This window comes from Brassica oleracea, chromosome C5, assembly GCF_000695525.1.
Source record: "Brassica oleracea var. oleracea cultivar TO1000 chromosome C5, BOL, whole genome shotgun sequence".
Lineage (NCBI taxonomy): Eukaryota > Viridiplantae > Streptophyta > Magnoliopsida > Brassicales > Brassicaceae > Brassica > Brassica oleracea.
Genome location: NC_027752.1, coordinates 34,110,448 through 34,124,772, shown reverse-complemented (window position 1 = coordinate 34,124,772; position 14,325 = coordinate 34,110,448). Strand labels below are relative to the sequence as shown.

The window sequence follows — 14,325 nt, the reverse complement described above, 5'->3', positions numbered from 1 at the left end:
CGTAGGCAACGTAAGCCACCACCGTATATATCCGAGCAAGGGAGATCACGATCTCTCTTTCTTGCACCACCGCCGTCACTCACTCTCGATCACCACATCCGATTATGTGCTTCAATATTGGTACGTCATGTTATTATCACCACCAAATACCATAGCTGTAATCAACAGAGACAAAGCTTTGTTATAATAATTTTGTTGGCAGTGCTTGTGGTAGTTACGTACTAGACGTAGAAAAGACGTGACCATAAATGGAGCTGCGGTGTTTAACACCAACCACCACCATCGTTGAACACGACTTCGCGAGCCATAAGGAGGAGTAAGTCATGTCATCGGAGATGAAGTATATATTACCGTGAGCTTGAGCTTTGTTAATTAAGTGGTACATCCTATATTTCTTGTAGCGCAAGCAATCCTTGGAACATAAACCCTGATATGTCATGCGCAGGAACAAACATGATCTTTCGGGTTAATTGTCTTGGACAGTAATGGCCTAGACCAAGTCTTGTTGTACAAGGCACATCGGTATCCTAGCATTTCCTGATATATCTCCGATCTTGGCTAAGGTTATGGTCTATTCCGTAATTTCGTACTAGTGTAGAATTCATCCTATGTTAATTTCGATTTCGAATCATGTATGAGTCGTGATTGATAGTTATTTCATTCATTGTAAACCAGAACTAGAAGTCTAGAGGATTCAACCGTTGATTAGATTGTGGTTGTTAAAAGATGGTATATATATGCGTATATATGTATACATAATTATGAGTAGGAACTATGTGCGTGGGTGGGGGCTCAAAGATGTTTGGCTAGCGACGCTACTGTGATTGTGCGGGCGGGGGTTCAGAGACATCTGGGCTAGCGACGCTACTTGTGTTGGGAATGTAGTGCAAAAACCTTTGTACCATCGACGTTACTGGGGTGGGCGGGGTAGAGAGACAGACTGTACTAGCGACGATGCACATTTATATATCCATATAAAGAGAATGCGAAGTGTGTGATCTAGTTATGCACTATCAGCGCATCGTGTGTAGTGTGTGGTGGTTTAGGCATCTTGGTTGTTCATGTTAGAGCTACACTTTTATAGTGGAAGTAAATATAGCAGGACAAATTATTTTTTAAAGTTATGAATGGCAAAAACAGTTCAAAAGTGCATATCATATTAAAAAAAAAAAAATTACACCAAAATATCAAAACACAAAAAAAATACATAAACAAAAGTAAAATAATTTAATGATTTGCCCATAACATATCTGCAATATTGTCTCTAATGTTTGTCATATGATCTCCATCAGCCATATTTGTTGTCTCCATGTTGCCTATATCACTATCAGAATCTTCGTTGCTGATATTTATATATACCATTTCTTCAACAAAATCTTCATCAAAATAATTTGAAATTCTGATAAAATTGTGTAATCCCATTGTAGCAATTACCACTCTTTTTGAAATGCAATATCATATCTTGGAAAATAACTCAAAATCCTCCATTTCTTCTTCCAAACTCCATATGTCCTTTCAATAACGGAACGTAGAGATGCATGACATCTATTAAACAGTTCCTATTTATTCTTAGGAGGAGGACCATTGTTGAAATGAGACATGTGATATCTAAAAACCCCATTCCGAGAAAATCTATAGGGAGCCGAAAAACCTTGCTTATTTGGATACCCAGAATCAACTACATAATACTTGTCTCCCGGAGGCTAAGGAAAGTCAGAATCGCCGTCTTGTGCATCGTGAGAACTGCTGTATCGTGACATGATCTGGTTGCTCCATTCCAAACATATGTAAACAACATATTGAGATCACATATCGCCATGATGTTAAATGATGTCCTATCATGTCGATTCCAGTACATTCCTTGTAGTTCAGGCTTCACTTTAACACATACATGAACTCCATCCATAGTTCCTACAAATCAACTAAAATATGGCCAATATCTTCTATCCATTTGCAGCCTTTCAGGAATTCAAAGTAGTTCTCGTCTTGTTGGAGTCTTAACATAATCACAAGCAAGTAACTCTGTCGCCCTAAGAACTTCAAAAAAAATTCTATTCACTGTCTCTTGTGTCCGTCCAAACCGTAATCCAACATCTCTCTGAACCTCATTGTGCCCACAAATTCGCAAAAACATTGCGACACTCTCTTCAATGCTTACATTAAGGGTGGGATGTAAACCATATTTTGATTGCAATATGTCACATAAAAATCTGAAAACACCAAGAGACATTCGTAGTAACTGAAGACATGCAGCATCATCTTCTTGTAGTCGACGCCATATTTTCTCCATCCTAAACCACTATCGGTTTGAACTGGTCTTCTTTCAAAATAACAATTGTAATAACTCAATGATGGCTGAATTATTAACTCTTCGAATTGCTCCTTTTCTAAATTCCATAACTCAATTCTTTCATCGTGATTTAGGTTGTGGGGATTTTGTGACCGCAACTGACATATACGAAACGCCTGAAAATATTGACCACAAAATAAAAACTAAATCAATGAGAAATATCATTAATCAGAAATACAATACAAAACAAACATCACAAAAGAAAATGTGAAACAAAACATAATGACTAAAAACAAAACACAAACCTTATTAAGATAGTTATCCGACATGGAATCACTTTCTCGTGTTTCATTTAGATTGAGTCCTCGTTCAGTTCCCCAAATGTTGAATAATCCGCCTCGTCTTCGTGGACGTGATGCTTTACTTGTAGAAGCATAATTCGTGAAGCCAAATTCCGGTGATACTCCTCTGATAACATTCTCGGAAACATGAACTTCCTTTTCATGTGTTGTAGTTTGTACTTCTGTTTCTAGGGAAAATCCACGTTGAACATTTCTCGGAGGAATATTTTTGGAGCATCTTGTGATGATCCCCATTGATGAGTGGTCGGTGATGAGCCCCATTGTGGAACCGCAGATGTAGGACCCCATTGTTGAGTACTTGGTGGTGAACCCCATTGTTGAGAATTTTGAGGCGCACCCCATTGTGGAACATGTTGTGTACCCCACTGCGGAGCATTTGGAGATGAACTCCATTGCGGTGCATTTGGTGGTCTACCCCATTGTGGGGAATTTGGCGGTGTGCCCCACTGTGGAGCATTTGAAGGTGAACTCCATTGCGTGGCATTTGGCGATGGTCCCCATTGCGGAGCACTTGGAGGTGTACCCAATTGTGGTGGATTTGGAGGTGTTCCCCATTGTTGAAAACCCGAACTCCATTGCGCACAAGTTGGACTACCAAACTTTTGTCCAGATTCTAACCGCTTTCCCACGAATTCGTTGTCCCGTGTATATCCAGTAAGAGCTTGTAAAAACTTCAACTTATCTTCTGTGGTTCTTTCAGCTCTGTCAATAAAGTACTTGCGCCAAAATCTTTCTTCTTTGAATGCATGAATGCACGCCCAATAGAAATTGGTTTCATTTGGAAGCTCCATTGATTCAAATATCTTCACAGCAGTATCGAATTCAATGTAATCATCTTCGTCAAAAGAATTTGGACGTAGTTGTTGTAAACTTTGGCGCTGAAACTCTCTAAAGCCAGTCATTGTATCTGTCAGGGTTGTCTCGAATGATTGTTTTCTTCGACTTCCTTGGGATCCACTTTTGACAGAGGTCTGAGAGTTCCCTGCACCTCTTTGTGAACTACTTCCACGCCTTAGTCCACCTCGTTGTTGAACTCTGGAATTGGGAATCTGAAAAGAATCAGCAGCGGGTGACGAATTCTGACGTAGATTATCACGGATGAACTCATTTGAATGACGTATTTCATCATCAATATTAACGCGATAGACTTCTTCATTTTCTTGCGTTTCAGGAATCTGTGTGTGTTGCATATCACCACCATATGTTTCAGAGTAATAATAACCTTCATCATTATTTTGACCATCATTCATCAACTCTTCTCTTCTTTGGTGCAAAGAGTATTGAGACTGTGATTGGATGTCATATAAAATGAAACATCGTTGCATCACATCCCAAAGCTCTGGCGGCTTTCGTTTAAATGATTTTACAATCATGTCTACCTGTTAATATGATTATATAGTTTTTAGACTACAAATATTATAGCTTTGATAATTTTATAAATATACTCTGGTTTTAAGAGATATTGTTGTACTTACTTCACGATCTTTCCACCATGAATCAGACGCAGATATCACAGATGTAGTAGGATCAACCGAAATGCCCGTAGAATTTTTCATAAGATGTTTGTACTTCTTGTATTTTCTTTTAAATTGATCAAGTTTTTCTTTGAAGAAGTGGTATGTTACGTTAATATTAAACTCTTGATTGAACTTATCAACGAGAAACTTTCTAGCAGCGGGAGTAGGACCTTTGAAACGGTAATCGCTCATGGCAATTGCTCGATCGTATAACTCAATAAATACTCGTTCTTTATTAGGTGTCCATCTAATATTGTCTCCCCTCTATAAATTAATAAAAATTTCAATCATTTTACTTATATATAAACTATTCTAAAACTTAAAAAAAAATATTATTAACTACTTACCGGCGCCGACGTTTCTGTAGGAAGATTTATATTTTCTTCATCGGAAAATGTTGTGTTTTGTTGGCGATTAGACGTCATACCTACATTTTTTAAATTATACAAATACTATTAGTTTGAGTTATTTAATAAAAAAATAAGCAACTGTATCATTAAGTATGTTGTAGCAAATTCTATCATGTTATGTGTTTACAACTTTTTTTGTCAAATTTTGTAAACTATATATTTATTAATAATGTAGAAAGAATATATATATATATATATATATATATATATGATGAATATATTTCGAAAATAATTATTATTTATAAGGAAACAAATTATGAAAATAGTTTCATTATCTTAGTCATTTGTACAAAAATCACATTTATCTCTAAATGGTTATTACAAAAATATTTTGATAATTCTTCTAGTTTAATATTTTCTTAAATAAATATGGTCATATATATATATATTCTTATAGTCTTCTGTTTTCTTTAAAATATATTTTATTATTGACATAATTTTCATTTTTTGATTAGAATGAATATTTTTAACATGTTTGTAGTATTTTCAAAAATTAATTTTTATAAACTATAATGAATTGGCCTTAAATAATTAACTAAAATAAATTTACCTTTTGGTTCAGAAATGCAAGCCTTTTCGTATGTGTCTAGTAATAGCTTTATCGTCAACCTCAATTATAGTACAGAACACTGAAAAATAATTGATTTAACCAAACAAACATTAATCAACAAATCAAAGAAAAGTAGTAAAGAGTGGAAAATATGGAAAACATGATGCTTGTTTCTTTTAATGCCTTTTGTCTGAACTAGTAAATCACTGCATGTACGTGAGTTGTGTAAGTATGAGTTTTCCACCCAAATAATTTTTCTTATGCTCGATGCTTGTCTCTTTTAATTTTTAAATGATTATTACAAAAAAATATTTTGACAATTCTTATAGTCTCCTGTTTTTTTAAATAAATATGGTCATATATATATATATATGTATGTATAATTCTTATAGTCTACTGATTTTTTAAAAATATATATTATTATTGACATAATTTTCATTTTTTTTATAACAATGAATATTTTTAAAATACTATATCAACAGTGTGACATAATATTAAAGGTGGACACATGTTTGTAGTATTTAAAAACAATTATGAGAAATAAATAATTTGTGATTTCAGTTGATGTAAATCAAGATATGATAAATCTAAAACTTTTACTTTTTAAAAAATAGTTTTTCAGTTTAAAATAATGATATCATTGATATTTTTATGTTAATTTACCTAAAACTTTTAAAAGCACACATTTAAAAAAAAACATATTTCTTTTTTGGTAGTTTGTTGAATTTATAAGATTTAAATTTACAAATTTTTTTTAATTTTTATAAACTACAATAAATTGTCTGTAAATAATTAATTAAAGTAAATTTACCTTTTGGTTCAGAAATGCAAGCCTTCTGGTACGTCTAGTAATAGCTTTATCGTCGAACTCAATTATAATAGTGAACACTGAAAAATAATTGATTCAACACACAAAAAAATTAATCAACAAATCTAAGAAAGTAATAAAGAGTGGAAAATAGGTAAAACCTAATGCTTGTCTCTTTTAATGTCTTTTGACTCTTGCTCTATGCCATATATCTCAGCCGTGATTTCCTATTAATCAATAGAAAAAAAATTTCTAAATTAGCTATAATGAAGTGATATAAAATAAAGGAAAAAAAGTAATGTAGATTTGACAAAAAGGAGAGAAGCATACATTGATGTCTATTCTCAAGAATGAATGAGTTCAATGTTGATATCTGTTATTTATATTAGATATAAATAAATATTTTAAATTTAATGTAAATTAGAAATTCACCTATTGGTTAATTAAAAGAAGCATTGCATGTACAGCTATTTCTATGCGGGAAGAAGAACATGCAGGACACCTGCCTTTTATCACAAGAAGACAAAAAAATTAGTATCCAATGCAGTCTTCCTGCTTTTTAGGTTTATCGTACCAAAAAGTGTGAATGGTGAAAATATATGAAAATAAAAACAGGACATGAGATCTGTCTTTATCATGTGCTCCCATTCAAACACTGAGACTGACTCACATGAGTGATTGATGTTTTTGGGCATTTTATTTCTTTTTTTTATGGACTTGCGTATTTGATGCTTTTATCGTATTTTTGGAATTTATTCGATTATATGGATTTATTGCTATTTATTAGATTTATGGTGTTTGGAGATAATTTATGAAGATTAATAAATAAAGATTTCAAGATTATTATTTGTTATTTTATTTTGGAAAATATGAGTATTACAGAATCTATAGCAGTTTGTGTGCCAGCGTATAGGATAGAGTTGCGGTTTTTCTATATCGTCCATAGCAGCCATGGAATGGCTCTCCTAGAGGTATCCGGGAACAGAACAGTCAGCCATTAACTCCAGAGCTATATTCATATTATCACCGAGACTTCTAGCTGGCGTTGTAGATTGAGGAAAGTTAACAATCCGTAAAATGTCTTGCGCTGGAATACACTCAAACAAGACAAGATTTATAGACTCGATTTCATTGTTGCACTGCTTTCATTCCAAGTCTATCAGCACACCTCTTGTTTGAAGTCTATCTGCTACTGCTAACGCTCTAGAGACAGATCGCCATATAAACATTCTTATCTTAGGCAGAGTTTTGACTTTTCAAATCTTCTTCTTCGGATCAATGATCGTCTTTTCAACCGGAGATAAAGCAGACATAGACGCGTTGAAATTGTTGGCTGCCAACCAGTACCCGCTTTCAACTGTGTAGGATCCATGATCTGTTAAAGGCCATATGCTTCGGTCCGCTGATCAAATAATCATTCAAAGAACATTTTGTATATATTGTCAAATAAAATTAGTAACGTAAATCAAAATATACAACAATTGAAACTAAAAATTAAAGAATAACTTAATCATAAATAAGTTTAGTTATATGATAAATAAATATATATTAAAATATTTTTAACAATATAAATTAATTGAACTAGTGATTTATCCTAAAATCATGGAAATGTAATAAATAAGCGAAATCAATTCTTAAATAATAGTATAGATAGATAGTTTAAATTAAATTACATTTTGTAAATAAAAACCAAAAATATCCTGGAGAAGTCTGTAGATATTAATATACTGTTGTTATTGTTACTGATTTGATGAGAGTTAATTTTTACAACTTAAACTGTAAAATTTAGTTATAATAAACAAATTATATATTATATATAATATAAATTAGATAAAAAAATAACAAAAAGTATATCAACTCTCAAACTAAATTTTACAAAAAAATAAAAGAATTCCACACTTTAGAAGCGTGGATTAAAATCTAGTTTGTAATATTAAAAGCAAATCTAAGCAATTTTAAAAGGTTGCTATTTTAATTAATTAATAATTTTTGAGAAAACGATTCTGACTTTTGTCATTTGTATCCTATTTTATAAGCTAAAAGATTAAATTCGAAAAGTAATTTTACAATAACTAGTTTTCCCTCTCCACAAGAGTGTATGACATTGGTTTTACATGAATAAGTTTCCAAATTGTTTTTACAAAATACGTTTTTTGTGTAAATATAATATTATTTATCATTCTTTGTGTATATAGTGATTATTCTAGTCAATTTTTTTTTTTGTTTTTGATCATTCTAGTCAAATTTTATAATACTACAAAACTATTTTTAGATTTGTCCATCAATTAAAATTCTAAAAACGGTCGAGATAATTGTGGGAATGGTTGAGATTATTTTTATCTACATTAAATTTTAGATAAATGCTAAAACCGTAAACAGAGGCGGTCAGATGACAAATCAGTTTTGACCGTCTCAACAAAAAAAAAAAGGATAAAAAGGAATCGAAGCCCTGATTCGAATCTTTAGTTTTCAGTCGATAAAAAAATTAGAGGCTACAGTAACGATCTAGGGTTCTTCTCCATATTACATTGCTCGATTTAGATAAGAAATGACTCTGAATTTGATTATTTGTATCTTGAAACAACAGATGACTGACCGTGTTATCCGTCACACAAAGAGACTACCACAGTCTAGATGTTCCCCTTTCACTAATGGGTCAGTGATGATATTCATTCCCTTTGAGAGGAAGTCTAAATCCCTTACTTTTCTTATATTTATTTATTTATTTACAGGACTACTGATGATGTCAGCAAAGAGAAGGAGCAGAAAGAAGAAGCTGTGCGACTCGGAGTTGAGCTCTCCCTCTTTATGGCTGAAGCAATGTTCATATTATCCGATGACAGACGTTCTATGACGTACTTCTGTTTTTTTGACATTGTTTAAAACAAAGATGGATCGTCGTGGTCCCGCGGTAAGACGATTGTACCGTGTCATACAACACGTGTATGCAACATATATCAAACCCAAGAATCTCGTCTACATCGATGGCGGAAAATCCACTCAATCAAAACTGATGGGGACGTTTCGACAAGATTTTGTTTCTGCTATCAGAGGTTTAGCTCACATTGTTTCCACTCTCGAAATTGGTTGCCTGGTGAAACCGTCTGTTTTTGAACAATACAACCGAGAGCTGAAGAAGCTAGAGGAGAATCTGGGTTCTGTCAAGGATGTTTCAGAGGCATTTGGGTTTGCTAGGGAAGCAATTGAGTCTGAGATTCTTCCCCTGTGGAAGTCTCTCTTTGAATCAAATTCTCAAGTGATAAAACTTGATAAGACTATTAATAGTGAGCTGCTTAGGCCTCTCTTGAACGAATTGAACAAGGAGATTTGTGCTCGTAGTCTTAGGGGCTATTATTGGTTTGTGAGTTTAGAAGATTTTTGATGATTTTTATTGTAAAAACAATTTAACAAATTTTAAAAGAATTTAGATTTTCTTAAAATATACCACGAGTTTTATAGAGTAGTATAGATTTTCTGAGAGGAGATAATTATAAACTTTTTTAGAGTTTATCTAGAGGTATTGCATAATAGAGATAGTATCGTGTTACAATATTGTGTTGTTGTATTCGTAATTATCCATTATCCATGTGAAGACATAACAATTCAGAAGCTTCTAAAAAAGTTGCAGCTCTGAGGTACATATTAGAAGGAGCATATGCCTCTACTTGAGCCTGTTGATAATATTGCACCTGAAAAGGATCCACGAGAGGAGTGTTCTGTGCAGTAGGTGAAAAGGATCCACGAGAGAAGGAGTTGTTGTAGCCCGAAGAAGGCGATGAGATATCATATGGCATAGGAACGGTAGCTTCATGAGATGGGTATCCACTCATACTGAGGGACAACGCCAGAGACAGGAGGGTAACCGCTGTAATTATACTAAGGGAGGTACATACCCGAGGACTGAAAGTTATGATTGTAAAATGGGCTCAGAGATGTCATATAACCTGCGGTTGATGTATACATAGGAGGCGATGTCAAACCGTGAGGAGATTGGAAACTCGAATGTACCTCTCCAGTTGCAATCCTAGGCAAGTTCTGCATCATGTTGTGTGTACCACTACCACCCATCCTCGGATAGGTCATTTGTTGTGGCGAAGTAGCTTGAACCTGGTATGATGAAGGTGTGTATTGAACATGCATTCTCCTTTGCTCTTCTTGGTTCCCCCACATTCTAGAAGCAGCAGAGGATGGACCAAAAGCACCAAAAGCAGATAGACTGTTGTCCTCGCGGCTCCCTACCCTCGCATTTGATCTCTCATTCTGCGTGTTGGTAGATCTTTGTGAGCTCAACTCAGAGGTAAAAGGATCTTCACTAGTAATAGCCTCTATACAGAGTGAATCTGTCTCCCTCAGAAGATTCACCGAACTTACATCAGACTCTTGTAATCTTCATGTCCTTTCTGAAGCTATACCAGAAGAAATGGCATGGATGTCTTCTGCTATTGGATGGTTCCCTGCCGAATGAGGCCGCTTGAACACAAAACAATGTGTTAAAGAGAGAATCTTCTTTAATGTAAAATTAAATTAAGTGATAGAATCAAGCAGTACCTGAATGATATCAGCAAAGCTCTTACGACGACCAGGCAAACATAGAATTTAGATTACCAATGTCGAAATCTATCTTCAGTTTTTAAGACAATCTGAAGTTTCATAATCCATAAGATCGTCCTTGTCATGATCGAAGTATTTTTCATTGTCTTGATAAACCATATGGGGTTCAAGATTCTTCTCTTTCAAACTCTCTTGATAAAGCTCAACAAGATGCTTTGGAGTTCTACAAGTCTTAGCCCAATAATTGTCCATTCCACATCTATGGCACACTGATTTACTTGATTTGGTCGAGTGTTGAGGCTTAAATGAAGACCCACGTCCACAACCATGGCCTCGTCCAAATGAGCCACGATCATGTCCATGATCTCGTCCATTCTGATTACCTCGTCCGCGGCCAAAGGAACCTCGGCCACGGCCACGTCCATTCTGTCTACCTTGACCACGGCTATGATAGCCGTTTCCTTGGACATGGTGGGACTCTTTATCGTCCTCAATATTGTGTGCTTCAGGTGGTGCTGCTGAGCCAACAGGTCTCATCTCATTGTTTTTCATTATTAACTCATTATTCTGCTCAGCAAGCAAGAGACAAGAAATAAGATCAACATAGGTCTTAAAACCTTTCTCACGGCCATGAATGTATTTAGTTCAATCTTTATGCATTTAGTTTGACATGCAATTGCAATCCTAACATTTTTAGTTTCAAACATACAACCAAGCAAGGAACAAGCCACGCGGCTATTTGATCAAATTCAATACCATTCCTAGGATGAAATTCTAAGTGTAATTTGCAATTCATCAGGAATGATCAAATTTGGGTATGAAAACAGTAAGGCCACACGGCCATGAGGTGATATGATCAAGTACTATCAAGTCTATTTAGGGTTTGAGTTTAAACAAGTCAAGTAATTCAGATTCGAGTTTAAACAATCCTAATAATAGTTCTAGGTGATCAAACAATCAATCAAGATTCAAATAAAAAACAATTAAAACCGATTATCCAAATTAGATTTTATGGGAACGACTTGATCTTAGATCAAGAGGGTTTGATTTGAGATTCAAAATCATTAAGACTTTGATTTTAATTGATCAATGGATCAATCTCGAATTAGGGTTTAATGGATCAGACTTATTCGAGCTCCGATTTACTCTTTAGGGTTTGATTTATTTGTCCTATGGCTTTCATCTTTAGAAATTATATTTTAGGGTTTCATTCTTTACAAAACAACCAGATTCGATTCATGTTCGTAGAATTCGAATTACCTTAGTTTTGTAGATTGTAGAAACCGGACCACCAAGAGAACCTCGAGCTGGACAGGAACGGGACGCGAGCTGGACAGGAACGGGACGCGAGCTGGATGGACGCGAGCTGTCTTCTATCGGGTCGCGAACGGCTCAGGAACGGATTGAGGCTGATGTTGTCGCGAGCAGGAATGGGACGCGTCTATCAGGTTGCGAACGGGAGCTGTAGCTGTCCGGGATGCAAGCTGAGAATGGATGGAGCTGAGGCTGAGTTCGTCTAGTATCAGGAACGCCTTAGGGTTGGGGCTGATCAGATGAACAAAAGCTGGAATGCTTGCAAGAACAGATTAGGGTTCGTCGGGTTAGGGTTTAAGGTCGCTGGCTAGTATTAGGTATTTAGGGTTTTCGATTTTGGCTCAGGGAGTTTAGAAACTATCGTGCTGATAACGTGTTGTGAAACAATAAATTTAGAGCTGAATGTTTCTGTATATCATTAATGAATAAGTGTTCCCTATATATAGGGAATTACAAGATAAGTAAAAAGGAAAGTATCCAAAACTTAAACTCACTAGGATTAGGAAAACTACTAATACATAATAATGGAAAGATAACAAATACAAGGAAAAGGAAAGATGGTTTCCTTTTCTCCAAGCCGCCTCTCTCTCTCTCTCCAAGTCGTGGCCGACTCTCTCTCTAGGGTTGGGCCGTCTCTCTCTCTAGGTGTATGGGCCGGTTATGGACCGGGCCGGTTATGGACATCCATCAATTAATTTATAACAATGTTGTGAAACAATAGATTTAGAGCTGAATGTTTATGTATATCATTAATGAATAAGTGTTCCCTTTATATATAAGATTACAAGATAAATAAAAGGGAAAGTATCCAAAACCTAAACTCACTAGGATTAGGAAAACTACTAATACATAATAATGGAAAGATAACAAATACAAAGATAAGGAAATATGGTTTCCTTTTCTCCAAGCCGCCTCTCTCTCTCTCTCTCTCCAAGTCGTGGCCGACTCTCTCTCTAGGGTTGGGCCGTTTCTCTCTCTAAGTGTATGGGCCGGTTATGGACATCCATCAATTGATTTATAACACTCCTCCTTGGATGTCATAACCATACAGGGATTGTAATACGCTTAATGTTGCCTCATTAAAACTTTATCATGAAAAACCCAGTGGGACAAAAACATGATGAAGGAAAAAGAGTACAACACGTACTACTCCCCCTGATGTGAACCTCAGTTGAGGTCTTTCAGCCTACGCATCCCAATCTGATGCGTGAGCTTTCTGAACGTGCAGGTAGGAAGTGCCTTAGTGAATAAATCAGCCGAGTTATCACTGGACCGAACTTGGATCACTTTGACCTCTCCGGTATTTTGTAAATCGTGGGTAAAGAAGAACTTAGGCAAAATATGCTTTGTCCTATCTCTTTTTATATAACCATCTTTGAGCTGAGCAATGCAAGCTGCATTGTCCTCGAAGATAGTGGTCGGCTCTTTGCATTCGACCATCCCACAATCTGATCGGATATGTTGGGTCATCGACCTCAACCACACGACCTCGCGGCTGGCCTCATGAATGGCTAGTATCTTCGAGTGATTGGAAGATGTGGCCGCGATAGTCTGTTTCATGGAACACCATCAACACCAAGTTCAGATGAACCTGGCTCTGATACCATATGAGATTTGTAGAGTTCTCTTCTCTGGTTGTATGTGTGTGTGTGTATAAACTCCAATGGAGAAAGATGAGAGCTTGCTCTAGGTGATTTAGAAAGAGAGATTGATGAGAGTGTTTATGAGAGAATAAGAGACTTAGAAACAGAGATTAAGAGACTGAGAGATTAGGAGAATAAGAGATTAGAGATTTGGGTTTTAGATTCAAGAACAAGTTTATCATTCATGAAGTGGAGAGGGGAAATCCGCCTTACTCCCTTAGTCGATACAAAACGTCATCTAAGGCTTATATATGCCTTTACATGTATCAAAGAATAAACCTAGATCCTATGGACTAACTGCAAGATAGATTGATTGGCTAGGATGAGAGAAGGATGGTCTTTGATGTTCTGGTGCTAGCTGTAAAGGAGAGGCGTGTATGGACTTGATGGATGGCTTAGATGCTTCAGTTTGAATGAGTAGCCAAGATGGATCAGTGTGGGGATAAGGCTGTAAAGGTAAAGCACCTTTCCCTTTCCAGCCTGTCTCTTGGACCACATTGATCCTAAGGTATATTCCTTTGCTTCCATCTCACTCCAACGGTCACATGATTTGAATCATGTTGCGCCCACACCTTGCATTCTTCTTCTTTTGGCTAACTGGATGAATGGATGAGGCTCGGGTGTTGTACGGTCGATGTACGGCCTGTCTGGTCCGTACACTCTCCCTAACTATGCACAACACTTATCCTTCCTCTTTGGTTGATCCATTCCTCTTCTTGATTCGCCCTATCTTTGCACCTGAGGCCATCATCTCTCTAACTCCTCTAAACACTTCACATGATCAGTCTAAGTCTCTCCTAGACTTGACTTCACAAGATAGATACTTCAGAACACTTCTGAAGCTTGATTGAACTCTTCTAGACATCTTCTAGAGCTTGCC

The 14,325-nt window shown here is 35.8% G+C and overlaps 2 protein-coding genes and 1 long non-coding RNA gene across 3 annotated transcripts; 1 reads left to right on the top strand and 2 right to left on the bottom strand.

Moving 5' to 3' along the window:
• Positions 1-2,819: 2,819 nt before the first annotated feature.
• On the bottom strand, positions 2,820-4,361 carry LOC106345072. The gene is made up of 3 exons (XM_013784336.1): positions 4,128-4,361; positions 3,801-3,938; positions 2,820-3,701 (listed from the first exon to the last, which is right to left on the bottom strand). The coding sequence occupies exons 1-3, from the start codon at positions 4,359-4,361 to the stop codon at positions 2,820-2,822; spliced, it is 1,254 nt and encodes a 417-aa protein (XP_013639790.1).
• A 4,436-nt stretch (positions 4,362-8,797) lies between these two features.
• LOC106345071 lies at positions 8,798-9,319 on the top strand. The gene has a single exon (XM_013784335.1). The coding sequence runs from the start codon at positions 8,828-8,830 to the stop codon at positions 9,317-9,319; it is 492 nt and encodes a 163-aa protein (XP_013639789.1). The 5' UTR covers positions 8,798-8,827.
• A 779-nt stretch (positions 9,320-10,098) lies between these two features.
• On the bottom strand, positions 10,099-10,529 carry LOC106294093. Its single transcript, XR_001260731.1, has 2 exons — positions 10,486-10,529; positions 10,099-10,407 (listed from the first exon to the last, which is right to left on the bottom strand). It is a non-coding gene; the product is annotated as an uncharacterized LOC106294093 (long non-coding RNA).
• Between the last annotated feature and the right edge of the window lie 3,796 nt (positions 10,530-14,325).

Excerpts from the sequence above, each read along its gene's own strand:
- LOC106345071 (XM_013784335.1), top strand. The coding sequence starts at position 8,828 with ATGGATCGTCGTGGTCCCGCGGTAAGACGATTGTACCGTGTCATACAA.
- LOC106345072 (XM_013784336.1), bottom strand. The coding sequence starts at position 4,361 with ATGAGCGATTACCGTTTCAAAGGTCCTACTCCCGCTGCTAGAAAGTTT. Across the intron at positions 3,939-4,127 it reads CATGGTGGAAAGATCGTGAA|TCTCAATACTCTTTGCACCA; the intron begins GTAAGTACAACA and ends ATCCAATCACAG. Across the intron at positions 3,702-3,800 it reads AAACGCAAGAAAATGAAGAA|ATTCCCAATTCCAGAGTTCA; the intron begins GTCTATCGCGTT and ends GATTCTTTTCAG.